Raw genomic sequence first — 15386 nt, 5'->3', positions numbered from 1 at the left:
CAATAGGTTTGTTCCAGTGCCAGGAGAAACTGGAAGTACTCCGGAGCAAACAGGAAGAAAAACGTTCCTGTATTATCTTCTTCCCTTTTTCTTCTTTTGGTAGCAAACCGGAGTGAAAAGGAGCAAGAATTTTTTGCTCCGGAGCAACAGGGAGTAACTTCCGTGTACTGGAACAAACCTAATAGTTACCCTAATTCGGTAGCTCCCGCTCCTGCCTTGGCTCAGTGATCGGAAACAACGGCCTCAAAAGCTCCAGTTTGCGCACAACTTTTTTTTGTCATGCTCCGCTTTACTGCCGATAGAATGAATATTGATGGCCACAATAACGAGAACGACCGCACTTGGGATCTAAACCGACCTACGGCATTTAATTTTGAAAAACGATTTGATTTCGACGTCAGATGTAAACAATAAAAAATAGCAAATCCAGCGCACACTAAGAATAAGTTCGAAAACAAGTTCGAAAATTCCTCAATGCAATATTTGCTTATAAAGTGTATAAAATTATAATGTCGCTATAATTCTACGAAAACATTATAAATTTATAATATTTTATAATTTATTGGAAGTGTCACGCCCCTTGTTTGCACTCCCTCGCAGAAAAGTTTGTTTAACAAACGTCCTACGCTGATCCACTTTGTTCGACGTTTTGTTAAATGTAGGGCTAGTTTTTCTGTAGGGTTTTGACGTCTTACACGCAACGCAAACAACATTGCACGCAACGCAAAATACATTATGAATTTCTATTTTGATGGAAATAAATGCATTTAATTTCGCTGATTTTTAAAAATGCATCACAAGTGATCTGCCCCTAGGTGCAGCCACATCTCTCCGCGAGTCTTTATATTTAAAACATCATCTTTGGTCACTGCCTTACCCCTCAAATAAAAATGAAAAAACTTTTTGGGTGGGAAAATATACAGATTTGGTTTTGGCAACCCCGTTCAGTTGTCCATCAACCATCAGAACGCAACGAAGCAAGCAGCTGTCGATGGTATAGATACGAGAGCTGTGCGTATTTTATAAGTAGTTTTTCAGATAGTATATTCCACTACCCGCGCCTAAAGAAAAGATCGCCGAGAGTGGTGAATCGCAAACAAGGGTCGCTTAATTATTGTACGGATCCGAGAGCAATTTGACAAAAAACACGTTTTTCTTTCTGCATTGTGCAAAACCTGCTCACTGGAGTCATTGGTTTCGGCTTAGTGGTTAGTCGAGCAATTTTTCCGGAAAACAAGAGTGGGTAGAATTTGTCAACTAATAAGATTTAAAATATGAACATTTTCTTTCTCCAGTGAGCAGAAATAATGGCCGGCGTGGCCGTGGTCGAGGTCGTGGCAGAGGAAATAGAGGCGGTCGGAACCAAAACATAGCGATAAACGATATTTTAGACGACTATCTGGAGAGTGACGATAGCGACGATGGTTTGGATGTTTATGCAGGTTTAGCGATTATGGGTGCATTGGGGAAGCTGGGGTATCGCCCGGAACGTAGTTCCAAAACTGTCGAAGGCATTCTGCAGACAGAAGATGGTTTTGCCGTCAATACCTTATATGTCAGCTTTAAATCTGCAGTTAACGTGACGAGTAAGCTGGTGCATGATTGGTTTGAAAAGTTTGGACCGATAAAAAATGTCCGGATTCACACCAATCAGAACAGTAATATGTACGAAGAAGGCACAGTAACGCGTAGCAGAGGAAACAGAAGAGGTGGCCGAACGTACAACCGGCAAGAGGCCAATAATAAATACGCTTTTATTTCGTTCAAAAATTGCGAGGACGCTGCCAAGTAAGTATAAAAGCAGGTATCGAGTTGGTGATTTTGGTCATTACAATTGAATATACCAGGTTTGTTCCAGTACACGCTTCTTGCTCCTATGTTATGCGGAGCAAACAAGAGCAAAAAATTTGCTCCTTTTTATTCCAGTATGACACCTGAATAAGAAAAAGAGAAACAATACAGAAACAATTTGCTCCTTGTTTGCTCAGGAGTACTTGTAGTTTCTCCTGGCACTGGAACAAACCTACCTATACACAAAGGACATTTATGCGTAGAACGGCAGTATAGATTGCGGATTTTGTTTGGGACTGAATTGAGTCATTTTCAAATTGTAACTGCTATCAGAGATTATAATTGTGTAGCGTGTAGCAGTTAGTGTTCGCGAAAGCGACATTCAAATATATAATTGTAAAATTTAACCCCTTAATACATTAATTTCAATTTTCCTCAATACCCACATAATCCGGCGGTAGGTTGCCAAATGGCAACAGCACGCATTTATGGATTAAATAACTAACAATTTGACATATGCTGTATCCCATCTGAGGTGCTATTACGTTTTTTTGTAGATGCTTGAAGCAAAAATACGAATTCCAAAATCAATGCTTTTTGGCTATTGCGGATAGCTGGCACCAGGAGGCCTACCATAAGAAGCAGAAGGAAATAGAAAACGGCGTTGAAGAAGCTGGATCCTCATCAGCAATCAAATCCGGAAGCAACGATGAGTGTCTCGCACCTACTTGCACTAGTGATACGTGTAATCAAGATCAGGAACCAATGGCGAACAAAGTGGATACAAATGCGAAAACAAGCAGAGAAAGTCTTCCAAATCGAGTAGAATCAGAGGAAATGAACATCCTTCATTTGAACGATGATTGTCTAATGATGATCTTTGATCAGCTCGACCTTCAGGATCTGATTGCACTGAGAAAAACATGCTCCCGTTTTGACGGAATTGCATGTAACATATTCAAACGGTACAAATTATTCGATTTTGATATTGAGCTGATCGAGAAAAAATATCTCACGATGTTGGACGCAAAAACTTTGCTTTCCGAGGTAGGATCATTCATACATCACTTGTCTATTGCTCGGGATAGATTCTCCAAGCCGGGAGCTAGAATTCTGAATCTTATTCCTCGACATTGTCCAAACTTAACGGAGTTGGAAATTCACGACTTCAAATTAACACCAAAGGCTCTGAAGAATTTGGAGGTAGTTTTCAAATCTCTGGTGGGGCTCACCTTGATCGATTGTGGTATCGATGATAAAATCGACAGGAGCTTGAAATACGCCAAAAAACTACAAAGGTTGGATCTGTCATTGAACAGTGAACTTACCGGCAGGTTCTTGAAGGCAGTGGGAAATCTCAAATATCTCAATTTAGAGAGCTGTCAGAACATCCAAGGGAAGCCATTCTCTACCTTTGCAGAGAAAAACAAAACCCTGGAATATCTAAACATCAACTGCTGCAGCCGGTTGACAACAGATGCGATCAAATCGATTGTGACCAATATGACTGAACTGTCCCATCTGGTTTGCAATAATTGCTACGAAGGTGTGGATGTCTCCAGCATGGCTTTGATTGCTAAATTACCGAAACTAAAAAAAATACAGTTCAAGTTCAACAGTATTTCATCAATCGATCAGATACTGCAGAGTCTCGCCGAAGCGGATCACCTAGAACATCTGGATCTGTCCGACGGAATATTTACCTCAGTCGACTACAATCTCCTGTGTGGCTTAACCCATTTGAAGGAGCTGAAGCTTAACTACAAGTTGGATTTCTCCGACCAGCACCTCTTGAAGTTGGGTGCCAGGGGTAACTTTGTTGAACTACACATTGCCGGTTGTACGAGCGTTACCGATAAGCAGCTAATCGATTTTATAAAAACCAATCCACAGCTGAAGCTACTGGATATTTCTTACTGCCAGATTACAGAGGGTCTGATCTTTTCCGCGATCGATATATTAAAAGAACAGGCTGGCAACCGCTCAAGTGGTCGACAGTTGAAGCTGCTCGTAGGCCAAACAAGCATTTGCCCGGTGATTAAGGAGGTAAAGATAAGAAACAGTTTTTATTGAATTATTCAGTAAACGTCTTCTTTTCAGAACGCACTGATTCAAAGTAATAGGCATCTGTTAGAAATCTCATTCGAGTACACCGATGGGTTCTATGGCACTATGGATGCTGACGATATGTATGATGACGTAATGGATGAGGATGACGAAGATTTCATGGGCTACGACTACGAGGACGATGATTCCGATCTGTGGGGACTGGACTATGATTCTGATCTGGGTAACAAATGCACTGATCTGCTAACAATACAATATAACACATTGACGTCTTTTTAAGATCTTGCAGATATGTATCAGTATTTCAACGATAGCGATGATGATGACTATCGGTACATGTTCTACGATATGGCCGGTATGTTTCAGTGATGTTCCCGCAAAAAGTGACTAGTCCCAAGTTTTGTATTCGTTACGAGGTCAAATACAATCGTTCGTGCGCCAGGTGGAGTCCAAGAGTCTACTGGCGTAGTATGCTGAAAGGATGCACATGTTTAATTATTAGTTATACAACTCGTCTCTACTAAGGAAGTTACAAAAGATTCTCCCAGCTGAACTGCGTCAAGAAGTTGAAAGAAAGACGTTGAAATTAAAGTTGATCGTCGCTTGCCATTCGACGCCGATAGTTCGTTCTACTGTTAATTTTTCCATTTTTTTATGTTCGGCTAAATTTAAACTAATAGTTTTATCTAATGGGTATGTTCCGTAAATCGAAAAAAAAAACAAATTAAATTTGAATAGTACTTATTGTCATAAGAAAGATAACTAATCGATGAGAAATCCATTATTTGTTGTTAGATATCAAAGGAATTCTACTAAAATCTGTGAGCCTTAATACCATGACAGGTTCACAGATTTCAGTAACTTGTGATGAATAAACACATTCTCGAACACGATCGGGAATCAGAATATATTGGCTCAAATGACACGTTCCTCGTATGTGGTCGGGGAGTTGGGCCTTGCCATGTCTTCTCATCCTTTCCAGAGCGGATGGAAAGGAGAAGGAGGAAAGGGTGGGGCAAATTACAGCACAAATGCAAACAGTCGGTAAGTTGATTTCAAATTCAAATCACCTGCGAGAAAGCCTAAAGCTTTTTACTGTATTGGATTGAAAACTTTAGTATGTTACTAATATCATTTTCGTTTTTCGGTCGGCTGTTCGGCTATCCATGGAAGTTGTCCTTCAATGTCAGCTTGTTTCTCCGAACAGCCAGTTGTTGTTTCAACCGGCTAAGAATTACACTACGGATTACCTGTTCCAGTGGTAAAAACCCACAAAACAGGGAACCTCACTTCCATAGTGTCATGCGACCCGTGCTATGGGTAAAATTGTTGAAGGGGTTTAAAACTCATTCATAGAGAAGAGTTGGGCGAACTCCCCAGTATGCTGCATTACGCAGTGGAACGTTCACTCTACGCACCGAAGTTTTTTCACCGATGATCCACTTAATTTTGCCAAATTGTTGTTAGCATGGGTTTGCTGAGACTCTCGGCTGATGGTAGTGCGGTGAAGTTTTGCTGAATTTCAATTTTCAAATTTCGATGTGTACAGACGAACCTGCCCAGAGGCCGTGTGGTATCCGGCCAAGAATTGAGCCACTGGGTTCCTGCTCCCATGTCGTAGGAGGTGACTGAACATAGGAGACCCTAAGTCAAGGTGTAGTTCCGTGCCGAGGACTTGATGACTGGAGGGTCTAAAATATGCCAGTCGCGCACGGAACATTTTGGGTTTTGCCCTTACTGTGTTATGCGAATCTCCGACACAGTGGACCATTATTTTCTTCGCAAATCGTGGGAATCATATGATCGTGTCCCATTTAAACCTGATCTGGCTCGCTATGTGCGTTAACATCTCAACTCGCTTGGTGTCCTCTAGTTGTGCAATTTATGTTGGAAATGAAATGTACAGTTCTCTAATCAACAATGGTTAGAATAGCACAAATCACTGTCGGTTCCGACAGCATGAAGCAACAAGTTACTTTACGCTTGTCCGGACATGCCGTAGACTCAGGTGATTCCCATTTCTAATGCCAAAAGATCTTGACTCCTACGGTAGCAGAAAAAAGTTAAGTCGCCGTGAGCTCTAAAGCTTGCATATATGATCCTACCTAGCTTTTCTAAACTTTCTCCCTTCAAATCCTTGCTCTCCCTTGAGTACTATGGCTCTTAATATTGAAAAATATGCTTCACCTTCCAGTCCCTTGCTAATTAAATGCCGTAACAACTGTTGACAAATTGACTCAATAGGTCGTTAACAAAAATGGTTAACATAAAAATGGTAAAAATAGCACAAATCAATCTCCAGCATAAACGTACAGCAACTATGAATTTATCTCGACTCATGCAGGAAGGTAAAGCTTCCATAGCATTGGTCCAAGAACCGTATTTCCATAAAGGAAACTTCTACTTTGGAAAGTTACTTAACACTGCCTTCATTGCTTACAACAAGACAGGCATAACCCACGTGAAATGCCTCGTGCTTCCATTCTCGCAAATAAGGCTATTGTCGCGTGTCTCATATCGGACCTCACAACTCGCGATATGTGTGTTGTGTGTGTAAACAATATATATATATATATATATATATATATATATATATATATATATATATATATATATATATATATATATATATATATATATATATATATATATATATATATATATATATATATATATATATATATATATATATATATATATATATATATATATATATATATATATATATATATATATATATATATATATATATATATATATATATATATATATATATATATATATATATATATATATATGTATATATATATATATATATATATATATATATATATATATATATATATATATATATATATATATATATATATATATATATATATATATATATATATATACACCAAATTCTTTTTTTGCACGGGGGATGCGTTCCGTGCAAAAAAAACCGTGTAAAAAAATCCGTGTTATTTCGAGCAACCGTGTAAAAAAAATCCGTGCTATTTCGAGAAACCGTGCAAAAAAAGTCCGTGCTATTTCGAGAAACCGTGCAAAAAAAATCCGTGCTATTTTGAGAAACCGTGCAAAAAAAATCCGTGTTATTTTGAGAAACCGTGTAAAAAAAATCTGAATTTTTTTATTAACAGCTATTTGGTTATCGTATTTAACAATGAATACTGTTGGACATTTTAAATGCACAAGGGCTGTCAATGTGCCCAGTAGAAGTTTTTTAATTTTTCGAAAAGGTTTTTTTTAGGAAAAATGTAAGTTTTTATTCGTTAAAAGAAGTTATTGTCCGTTGAAAAGCAATAGTTAAAATGGTAAAATGTTTCAACTATTTAGAGTTTGTTAACTTTTTGTAGATTACACTGGGCTACAGCGATTTGAAATTTTTAAAATGAACTAAGATAGCAAATGCGATACAAAATAATGTACACACGAAATTTTGAAGCAAAAAAACATTTTTTGGGACCTTTGCCACAACAAAATTTGCTACGTTGTCATTTTCAGCCGATTTTCGGTTTTGTAACATTTTTTGAACGAAAAAAACTAGACCTTTCGAACAGTATGCGGTCATATACAGTTTGGTAAGAAACATTGTTCGATTCTGGGACAATTATATCAAAATTGTCATTTTTTGCGATTTTTTCATGTAAATGGTTATTTTCTCATTAAAAGAATTTTCATGAAAAGTAAAAAAAATCATTTTGATACTAAGACTCTCTTGCGTGATTGAAATGTCAGAAATTGTCAATTTTCAACGGCCTATTGATTGGCTTTTACTTAATTAAATACTCTTTCCTGATAAGAGGCAGCATTTGCCATTTTGCAATGTTGACAGACCCCTCCTTTGCAACTAAAATTTCCAAAACTGCACTTTGATGAAAAATTCTTTCCTGAAAAGCTGAAAATTCGCTATTTTACATTTATCGAATTTAGTTTTTTTAACGACTGCAACCTGTGCCTGGGTGGATATCGGTCCGTCCCGCGAGGCAAACTTTGCAAAATCGTACGAAATGGCGACTATCTGCCAATTAAGCACCGTTCTTTAGGAGGACGATAAAGTTTTGTGCATGTGTGTTAGAGATGGGCCATTCGTTCGCGAACGGTTCAAGTGAACTGGTTCTTCGAAGAGAATGAGCGAACGGAAGTTCTTTTTAAAAGAACGGTAGTTCTCAATTCTCTTCAAAGCGAATGAACTGAACCTGACCCAAAGCCGTTTGGCGAATTTCTCGGACCGATTTTTAGGCGAACGAATGAAAATGAACCGACTTGCCGTCCCACAAACCGCTCTCTGTGCTCTCCCAGAATGGAACCGGCGAAGAACGACTCATCACATTCTCTATTTCTCTAGTTATACATCATGAAGAAATCGCTACCCTTGATGAACTTGTTAAGCATACAGGGGTATAATAGGGGGTATAATAGTCTCCAAGAATCGAATGTTTTGAGAGACATTCGCTAGATACAAGTAAAATATCAGCTGAACGGAAGAACGGTTCATCTGAACTAGTTCTTTTTACAGAACTGTTCAGTCGGGAATGGTTCTTCGAAGTGAACTGTTTCGCCCATCTCTAATGTGTGTCTCAAAAAGTGCGATGTCCTCTAATTTGTCTAATTCTGAAAAATTTTCTCCTGTCAGTGCGTTTGAGTCGTCTATATCTATACTAAACCAATTTAGAATTAGAACCGCCTTTTGTCTTGTTCCTGTTCTTTTCTTTCGTCTCCTAGGTCTGAAGCGGATCAATCTATTAATAAATATGATAAAAGATGCCAGCAGTATTAGTCCTTATTCGCAAATACTTTATTCACTACAACTGTGCTATATATCTTCTCGATCTTATAACAGAATTTGAAAATCTCTGTTCTAAATAGTCGATATTGGTAGTTATTATGATGTACCAATAAGCTAGAGTAGTGACAATATTTTTCAGTTCCACAGATACAATCTCCCTTTATTGGATACTTCAGAGTTATTCGCATCTGCTCTCGGAGACCACCAATCCTCCAAACACATTTCAACCACTGAGCATTCAACTCGAGCATATCACACCGAGGAAGCGATTTGTTATTTCCAAGAACCAAAGCTCGAGTGAAACAATCAACATTCTCGTAGGTGCCAGTCCTGCACATCTTCTTGGAACCAGCTAACATATCCAAGCTCGATAGCTAGCAGAAGTCACATATATCTCCACCCAAGCGAAGTGATCAATTCGCTTTTAAGTAGGACCACTCATCTACAAACCAGTCATGAACACATCCGTACCAACGAGAATGGATCATACCAGACGAAGGCCACAGGTCCAGTACCAACTTGTCCCATCTCAGTAAAAAATAGACTTGTGCCTGTTCCTAACTCTTTGAAAGCTCTATTTAATCAGAGATCACTAATTGGTTGATAAAAAGAAACATCAGTCGTTATCTACTCAGACCAAACAATACGTATTGCGTATTCCTGCATATTAAAATCTCCGCTATCAGTTTCTAGCTTATCAAACTGAACAAGCAAAATTAATATACTTTGTGTAGTGGCACTACCCGGGGGAACTTGGCCATATACCAATTGCTCCATTGCCAATGCGATGTGATATATGAACCGGAATATTATTTGATGATATCTAGAAAGCATACAATCCTATAAAAACCATTGCCCAACATTATTGATTTTCAACTACCATAACTTGAATTTTGAATAACAACTCATTTCCTAAAATTGAAAAATACGCGATTTTTACACATTGGCGGATCATCCCCATTTGCATTGCAAATATCCAATGCCATTTATTTTCAGCTGCTGTTATTAAATGCCTATTAAAAATATTTTTTTTGCGCGGTTTTCGAAATAACACGGATTTTTTTTGCACGGTTTCTCGAAATAACACGGATTTTTTTACACGGTTTCTCAAAATAACACGGATTTTTTTTGCACGGTTTCTCAAAATAACACGGATTTTGCACGGTTTCTCGAAATAACACGGATTTTTTTTACACGGTTTCTCGAAATAGCACGGATTTTTTTTGCACGGTTTTTTTTTCACGGGATGATCAAATCATTAAACTGGTATATCGAAATAGGTATTTTATACATAAAAATCGTGTTATTTGGCAAAACCGTGCAAAAAAAGTCGTGCAAAAAAAATCCGTGCAAAAAAAGTGCGTGCAAAAACAGAATCCGGTGTACACTGATTACACCCAAGTTTGAATGAGTGTAGCATCGACTACACCAGCGTAGTGCACTGTCAAATACTAAAATGCTATAAATTTCAGTTTCCCAAATATGGTTTGTCTAAGTAAGGACCGAAAACTCGAAATCGCATTTACGGTGCTGCAGCGTACAGTCGTGATTCGCTGGTTGGGCCACACCTCTGTCCAACCAACGAATTTGATTCGTTAGTTGGACCGACTGACAGAAGTCAAAAAATCTCCAAAGGAGACGTTAGTAGTGGAATTGCATCTATTCACATCTCTAATAATTGTCAGATTGGTTGTCAAAGTAAATTTGACGTAAGATTTTGGCATTCAGATGCTTTTTAGTTGTACAATGCTCCAACTAGCGGAGGTCCAACTAAATAGCGGTCCAGTTAAAAAGTGTCGAACCAACGAATCACGACTGTAGTTGCATATTAGATGATATGGGGTTCCGTAGTCGGATTCACAAAGATCACTTGAAAATGACTCAGCGCGTTGAAGAGTAGCCATGTGATAATTGAGATTACAGTGTGCAGTTTGTCACTCAGAAATCGTATCATACTACATCACGACTTAAAATAAAATGAGCGCACATTGTTTCTCCAGGCTCGAACGAAAAGTGCAATGCATGTTGAAATCGGAACCAAAATCTTTCTGGAAATATGTAAAAGAGCAGCGAAATGAAACCGGTTTGCCTTCGATGATGTTTCTAGATAACGAAGACGGGAATCGTTCACGAGGTATTTGCAAATTGTTTGCCGTCCGTGCTTTTGAAAAGTGCATTTCCCGCCTTGCCGAACCACTTCGTCGGTTATTTGAGTTTTCGCTACGAGCCACAACGTTTCCATCTTTGTGGAAGTAAGCTTTTGTGTTTCCGTTGCTGGGATAAACACCTTCACCGATATCGTCCAACTTTAAAAAAAAAATCCGAAATTCTGTAGAGGCACCTAGGCCGCCCTAAATTTATAGAAGAATCCAAGTAGTGGGCAAATCGCGCCCAAGTAACCACGACACTTTAAATGATGTGAAGATAACAGTCTTAAATGAGTTGTCCGCGGAATACGATAAAATGCTACATTACTGTAAATGCAACACCAATGTTGTTATAAAGTGGAAAAGGGCGATTAACCGACTGATGTAAGATTTGTCAAAACTAGCATTGATTCCACATTAGTAACACTCTTATAAAGCTTTTGTCTACTAAAAGCATTACTGAAGGCTACAATGAAGCATGTTTCGTTTTGACAGATCGATGTTATATAGCACAACATAAAGGTGATATGAGATTAAATGAAAATTGTAAAAATGTTTTAAAATAAGGGGAAATGAACGTCTTCCATAAGTTTTTTGACCGTTGAAGAGTATGAAGCACACTAATTCACGATATAATTTCAATTCTGTGAGATTTTATTAATTCTTATTGCGGGGCTCGAACTATGGTCATCTATGGCATCAGCTTCATATGAGGTAGACCGTCAGCACTCTTATCTGTGAAGGAAACCTGTTGACCGATTCATATTTGCAATATATAAAGAACGCGTTGCATTATATAGTCTTTGCTAATGCAATGAGCAGACGATACGATATATAAAAAAAGGTGCAAACATTTGTCATTGTTGGTATTTTTCTTTTAAATTAAGCATGGTTCTCGAGCTCGCGAAACATAAAAATTAACAAACGATTTTAACAAAGATCAGTTGCAAAACCACGTGCGTCGCGCAAAAGATTCAAAGACTTGGTCAGACCAATTCATGTTGATTTACAGACAATCGAAATAAGAGGTAGATGTAAGAGGTCAGCCTGGTCTGCTGAAGTTAAACATGATATTTAGGAACAATCGTACTATACAATCAATTCGCGACAAATATATGATTTGGGTGCAAAAGCCAAATGTAAACATCCACTTTGAGGGGTGATTCCGGACAAATCCTTATTGGCCGAACACAGTTCACAGCAGTTAACGGAACAACCACCTTTCTCTTATGTTTACTACCAACAGCGACTATTGTCAAGTAACGCTTTGTCCGGAATTCTGCTTAAAGGGAATGTTTACAGTTGGCTTTGGGATCAATTTTCCACTAGTAGTTTGTCTCTATTTACCCATATATTAGTGGAATCTCGTATATGCGACTCCTACCCAATCTAAAATTATATTAAAATTGACCATTAAAGCTGGAAAAGAAATGCCTTCGAGTGTTATACCTGTTTGCTTGTGTTTACAGTGGTGCCCCGTACATCATCTGTTTATGCTATTCTTCTTCACATCTTACTGATTTCCTTGAAGAATTGAAATGAAAACCGCATTAATACATAAACAAATGTGACCACCTTATTTTATTACACAGCGACATGATAATATAAAATCAACATAATTGGCAACCCTTAAATTTGAAAATACAGCAACACGGCTAGTTTATTGAGTTCTACAAGATGACGACACGAATGAACTCATAATGAATGAAGTTCATGTTTGACAATTAGGCAATCCATGAGACATTTCTGATCAGCTGATTATTTCTTGTTTACTTTCTCTGACGTTACTCTGAGGGGTGCGACGTCCGACAATATCGTTGATTCGATCCAACATCAAACGAATCGGACTAACGAAAGACATTCGTCGGACGAGTTTTCCTGTTCGCAGGAGTAGACTTGTTGACAGAACCCACCGCTGAATTGTCAAACAAACGTCTTATGGATTGCCTAATTCTCGGTGGTTTGTTTACTTTGTCAGATGCGTGAGTGCGAGCGCAACGGTTGCTCATCTGTTACATTCGAACTCACGTAACTTCCATGTAAACAAACCACCGAGAATTGTCAAAAGAAGTTCATCCGGCTCGTTTTGCGGGGTTATGTCGGTTGGTGTAAAACCCAATTGACGTTCGGTATAAATACTGCGAATTAAACAAGAATAATTTATTGTAGAACTCATCACTACAAGTAAGATTATCATATAATTCTTAATAGCGTGCATGCAAAATGTTTTTGTGTATGTATTTTCAGAAATGACCCATAATAATTTTACAATTGTGCAGTCCAGTTTCGACGATGATGAAACCTATCTGTGTACTTTGCCGTCCACTTGGGTTATTCGGAAAGGATGGAACAACGGTATTCCCGACAAGCTGAGTGTTATTGATGGTAGTGACCTGTGCTATTGGCCGAAAAAGGCTAGTGGATATCGCTTGCTGGAAAAAGCGAAAAAACATCCAGCCATCGAGATCGATGATAATTTACTTGCCGCTAATAGATGCAAAATCAAGCGAAGTGGCTTTGAGACATATTCGGAGGTAATTAGCAAATTTACCAAAAATTTCGAAATCCTAAAGCTTTTTTTTTGCTCTTTTAAGGCACACGAAGAACAAAAGAGAATGGAAGTATTCTCCGACACCGACGAAATGGAATTGAAAATTAAAATGAGAAAAGATTCTGATGTAGCTGAATTATTTTCCGCTATAAAGCAAACTGGATACAGTAAAGCGACTGGAAACTCCCAAAAATCCACTGAGCTCTCTAGTCAGGTTTCATTTTCGGAGGACATCATCGACTCTTCACAAGCGGATTATATCTGTCCAGTCAAACCCACAGGAGTTGTTTCTTCTCCCGAAATGATTGCAACAGTCGCACCTGAGTCATGTGAAAAATGCCAATCGTTGGGAAAGTTTGAGGACAAATTACATCGCATGGAAAAGCAATTAGACCAGTGTGTGTTTCTTTTGTCTCAAGCAAATGCTAAAATTGATATGTTGTCTTCGCGCAAGCAATCTGAAGTCGATAAAGATGTCATTGAACTTAACAATATTTCCGTGCAACCAGTTAAAACCTTACAGGATTTAGAAGCACTTGAAAAAAAGTGCAAAGATGAAAGCTACATTAAATCTGTTATTCTTTCGATGGGAAATATTCACGGAAAGCATCGTTTCACTGGACAGGGTTGGACAGTATGTTTGCAAGTGATCGACTATTTTCTGGATCGGAAATTTATGCGTGAAGTTTCCTGGACGGGAGTTTCTAAAACCAAAAGCGAAAACGGAGAAGCTGTAACAAAAATTGCGTTCTCCAAATATGAACATTTTATAAATCTTTTCTATCAAGTAATTTTACATGCAGATGAACAGTTTTCGCTAGCGGCTTGCCATAATTTTTTCAAGCAGTGTATCAGAAATTCGAAACAGCGTTTGGAAGACATTAAGCGAGTTCGGTTGTCTGTTGCTCGGAAGAGACGAATCCCTGGGAATGTCGAAAGTACGGATGACGAAAATATTAAGCCAATGGACGATCAAGCTGTGCATAATGACATAAGCGTTCATTCGAATGAACAAAATGACTATTTTCAGGTATTAGCTGAAGAATACTTAGAAGAGATGATCGACGAACATGAACAAAACAATGTAGCTTAATTTTTTTGAAGTATTTTTTAAATAAATAAATGAATCTTTTCATGACCTACAGAAAATGTTACTCTACTCCTTTGTTACATTTTACATTTTTTCGTTTCTTGGCAAGGTATGTAGCAAAGGGATGAAGATGATTTCATCGGTGATAACTACCGCCACCAGTTTACAAAAAATTTGCTCGAATGAGAATAGTTGGCAATCTTTGAAATTTTGATTATTTTTTGTCTTAAACACGAAAATATTTGCGGATTGAAACGTATAATCAAAAAGGTTATCGAATATTCTTAGTTCTGAACCATGAACTCCTTTCGAATCAACAAATTCCATAGCGATAATTCGGTTATCTCTTGTTAGAAACCATTTATCTGGGAACATATGCTTCAGTGTAAAATTTGCGGAAAATTGAATGCATAAATATTTGGACTTGTCTGTTTTTAAAGGTGTTTTCATTAGAGGATAATTTTCAATAACTGTAGTTTTGAGTGGTTCTGTAGCGTTCCTCTCTGAAATGCGATTAATTATTTGATTAAGTGGAAATCTTCCTGACCTAACTAATCGTTTGATTTGATATAAATGGTTTTCAAATGGATATGACGAGATAGACGGAAGGGCACCAAACCTTTCAACTTCTTCCACAATATGTATCAAGTTATGTACATTACTTGTTACGGAACTGAACAAAGCGTAATGTTTCACAATAAAATTCTTAAACAATACGCTCGCTACGGGTAGAAAACGGCTATAATAATCACTGGAGCAAATTGTAACAGCACAAAATAAATTTAAGAAGTTATCATAATGTTCATCGTCTATGAATCTTTTCAGAAGTGAAATTCCAATGTAATTTAGAAATGATGCGCATTCCGATGCTTTCCAGTGATTGATGTAGTTGATTCCCCGCATCGAACGATGTATTTCTACTGGAAGTTGAATGTTTTCTAGCAATGT

The 15386-nt window shown here is 37.9% G+C and overlaps 2 protein-coding genes across 3 annotated transcripts; both read left to right on the top strand.

Moving 5' to 3' along the window:
* Positions 1-959: 959 nt before the first annotated feature.
* LOC131690834 (uncharacterized) lies at positions 960-4588 on the top strand. Of its 2 annotated transcripts, none has more exons than XM_058976890.1 (5): positions 960-1239; positions 1296-1788; positions 2349-3837; positions 3892-4081; positions 4148-4588. In XM_058976890.1, coding segments are annotated over exons 1-5 (2253 nt in total). In that variant the 5' UTR covers positions 960-1238; the 3' UTR covers positions 4228-4588. The 2 variants fall into 2 exon arrangements, with proteins under 2 accessions (XP_058832873.1, XP_058832872.1); XM_058976889.1 differs by having other exon boundaries at positions 4139-4587.
* Positions 4589-13046: 8458 nt separating this feature from the next.
* On the top strand, positions 13047-14679 carry LOC131687073 (uncharacterized). Its single transcript, XM_058971115.1, has 2 exons — positions 13047-13331; positions 13392-14679. The coding sequence occupies exons 1-2, from the start codon at positions 13047-13049 to the stop codon at positions 14439-14441; spliced, it is 1335 nt and encodes a 444-aa protein (XP_058827098.1). The 3' UTR covers positions 14442-14679.
* Positions 14680-15386: the final 707 nt, after the last annotated feature.

This window comes from Topomyia yanbarensis, chromosome 3 (assembly GCF_030247195.1).
Source record: "Topomyia yanbarensis strain Yona2022 chromosome 3, ASM3024719v1, whole genome shotgun sequence".
Taxonomy (NCBI): Eukaryota; Metazoa; Arthropoda; class Insecta; order Diptera; family Culicidae; genus Topomyia; species Topomyia yanbarensis.
Note: the sequence above shows the minus strand (reverse complement) of the source record. Positions and strands in the feature narration are given on the sequence as shown.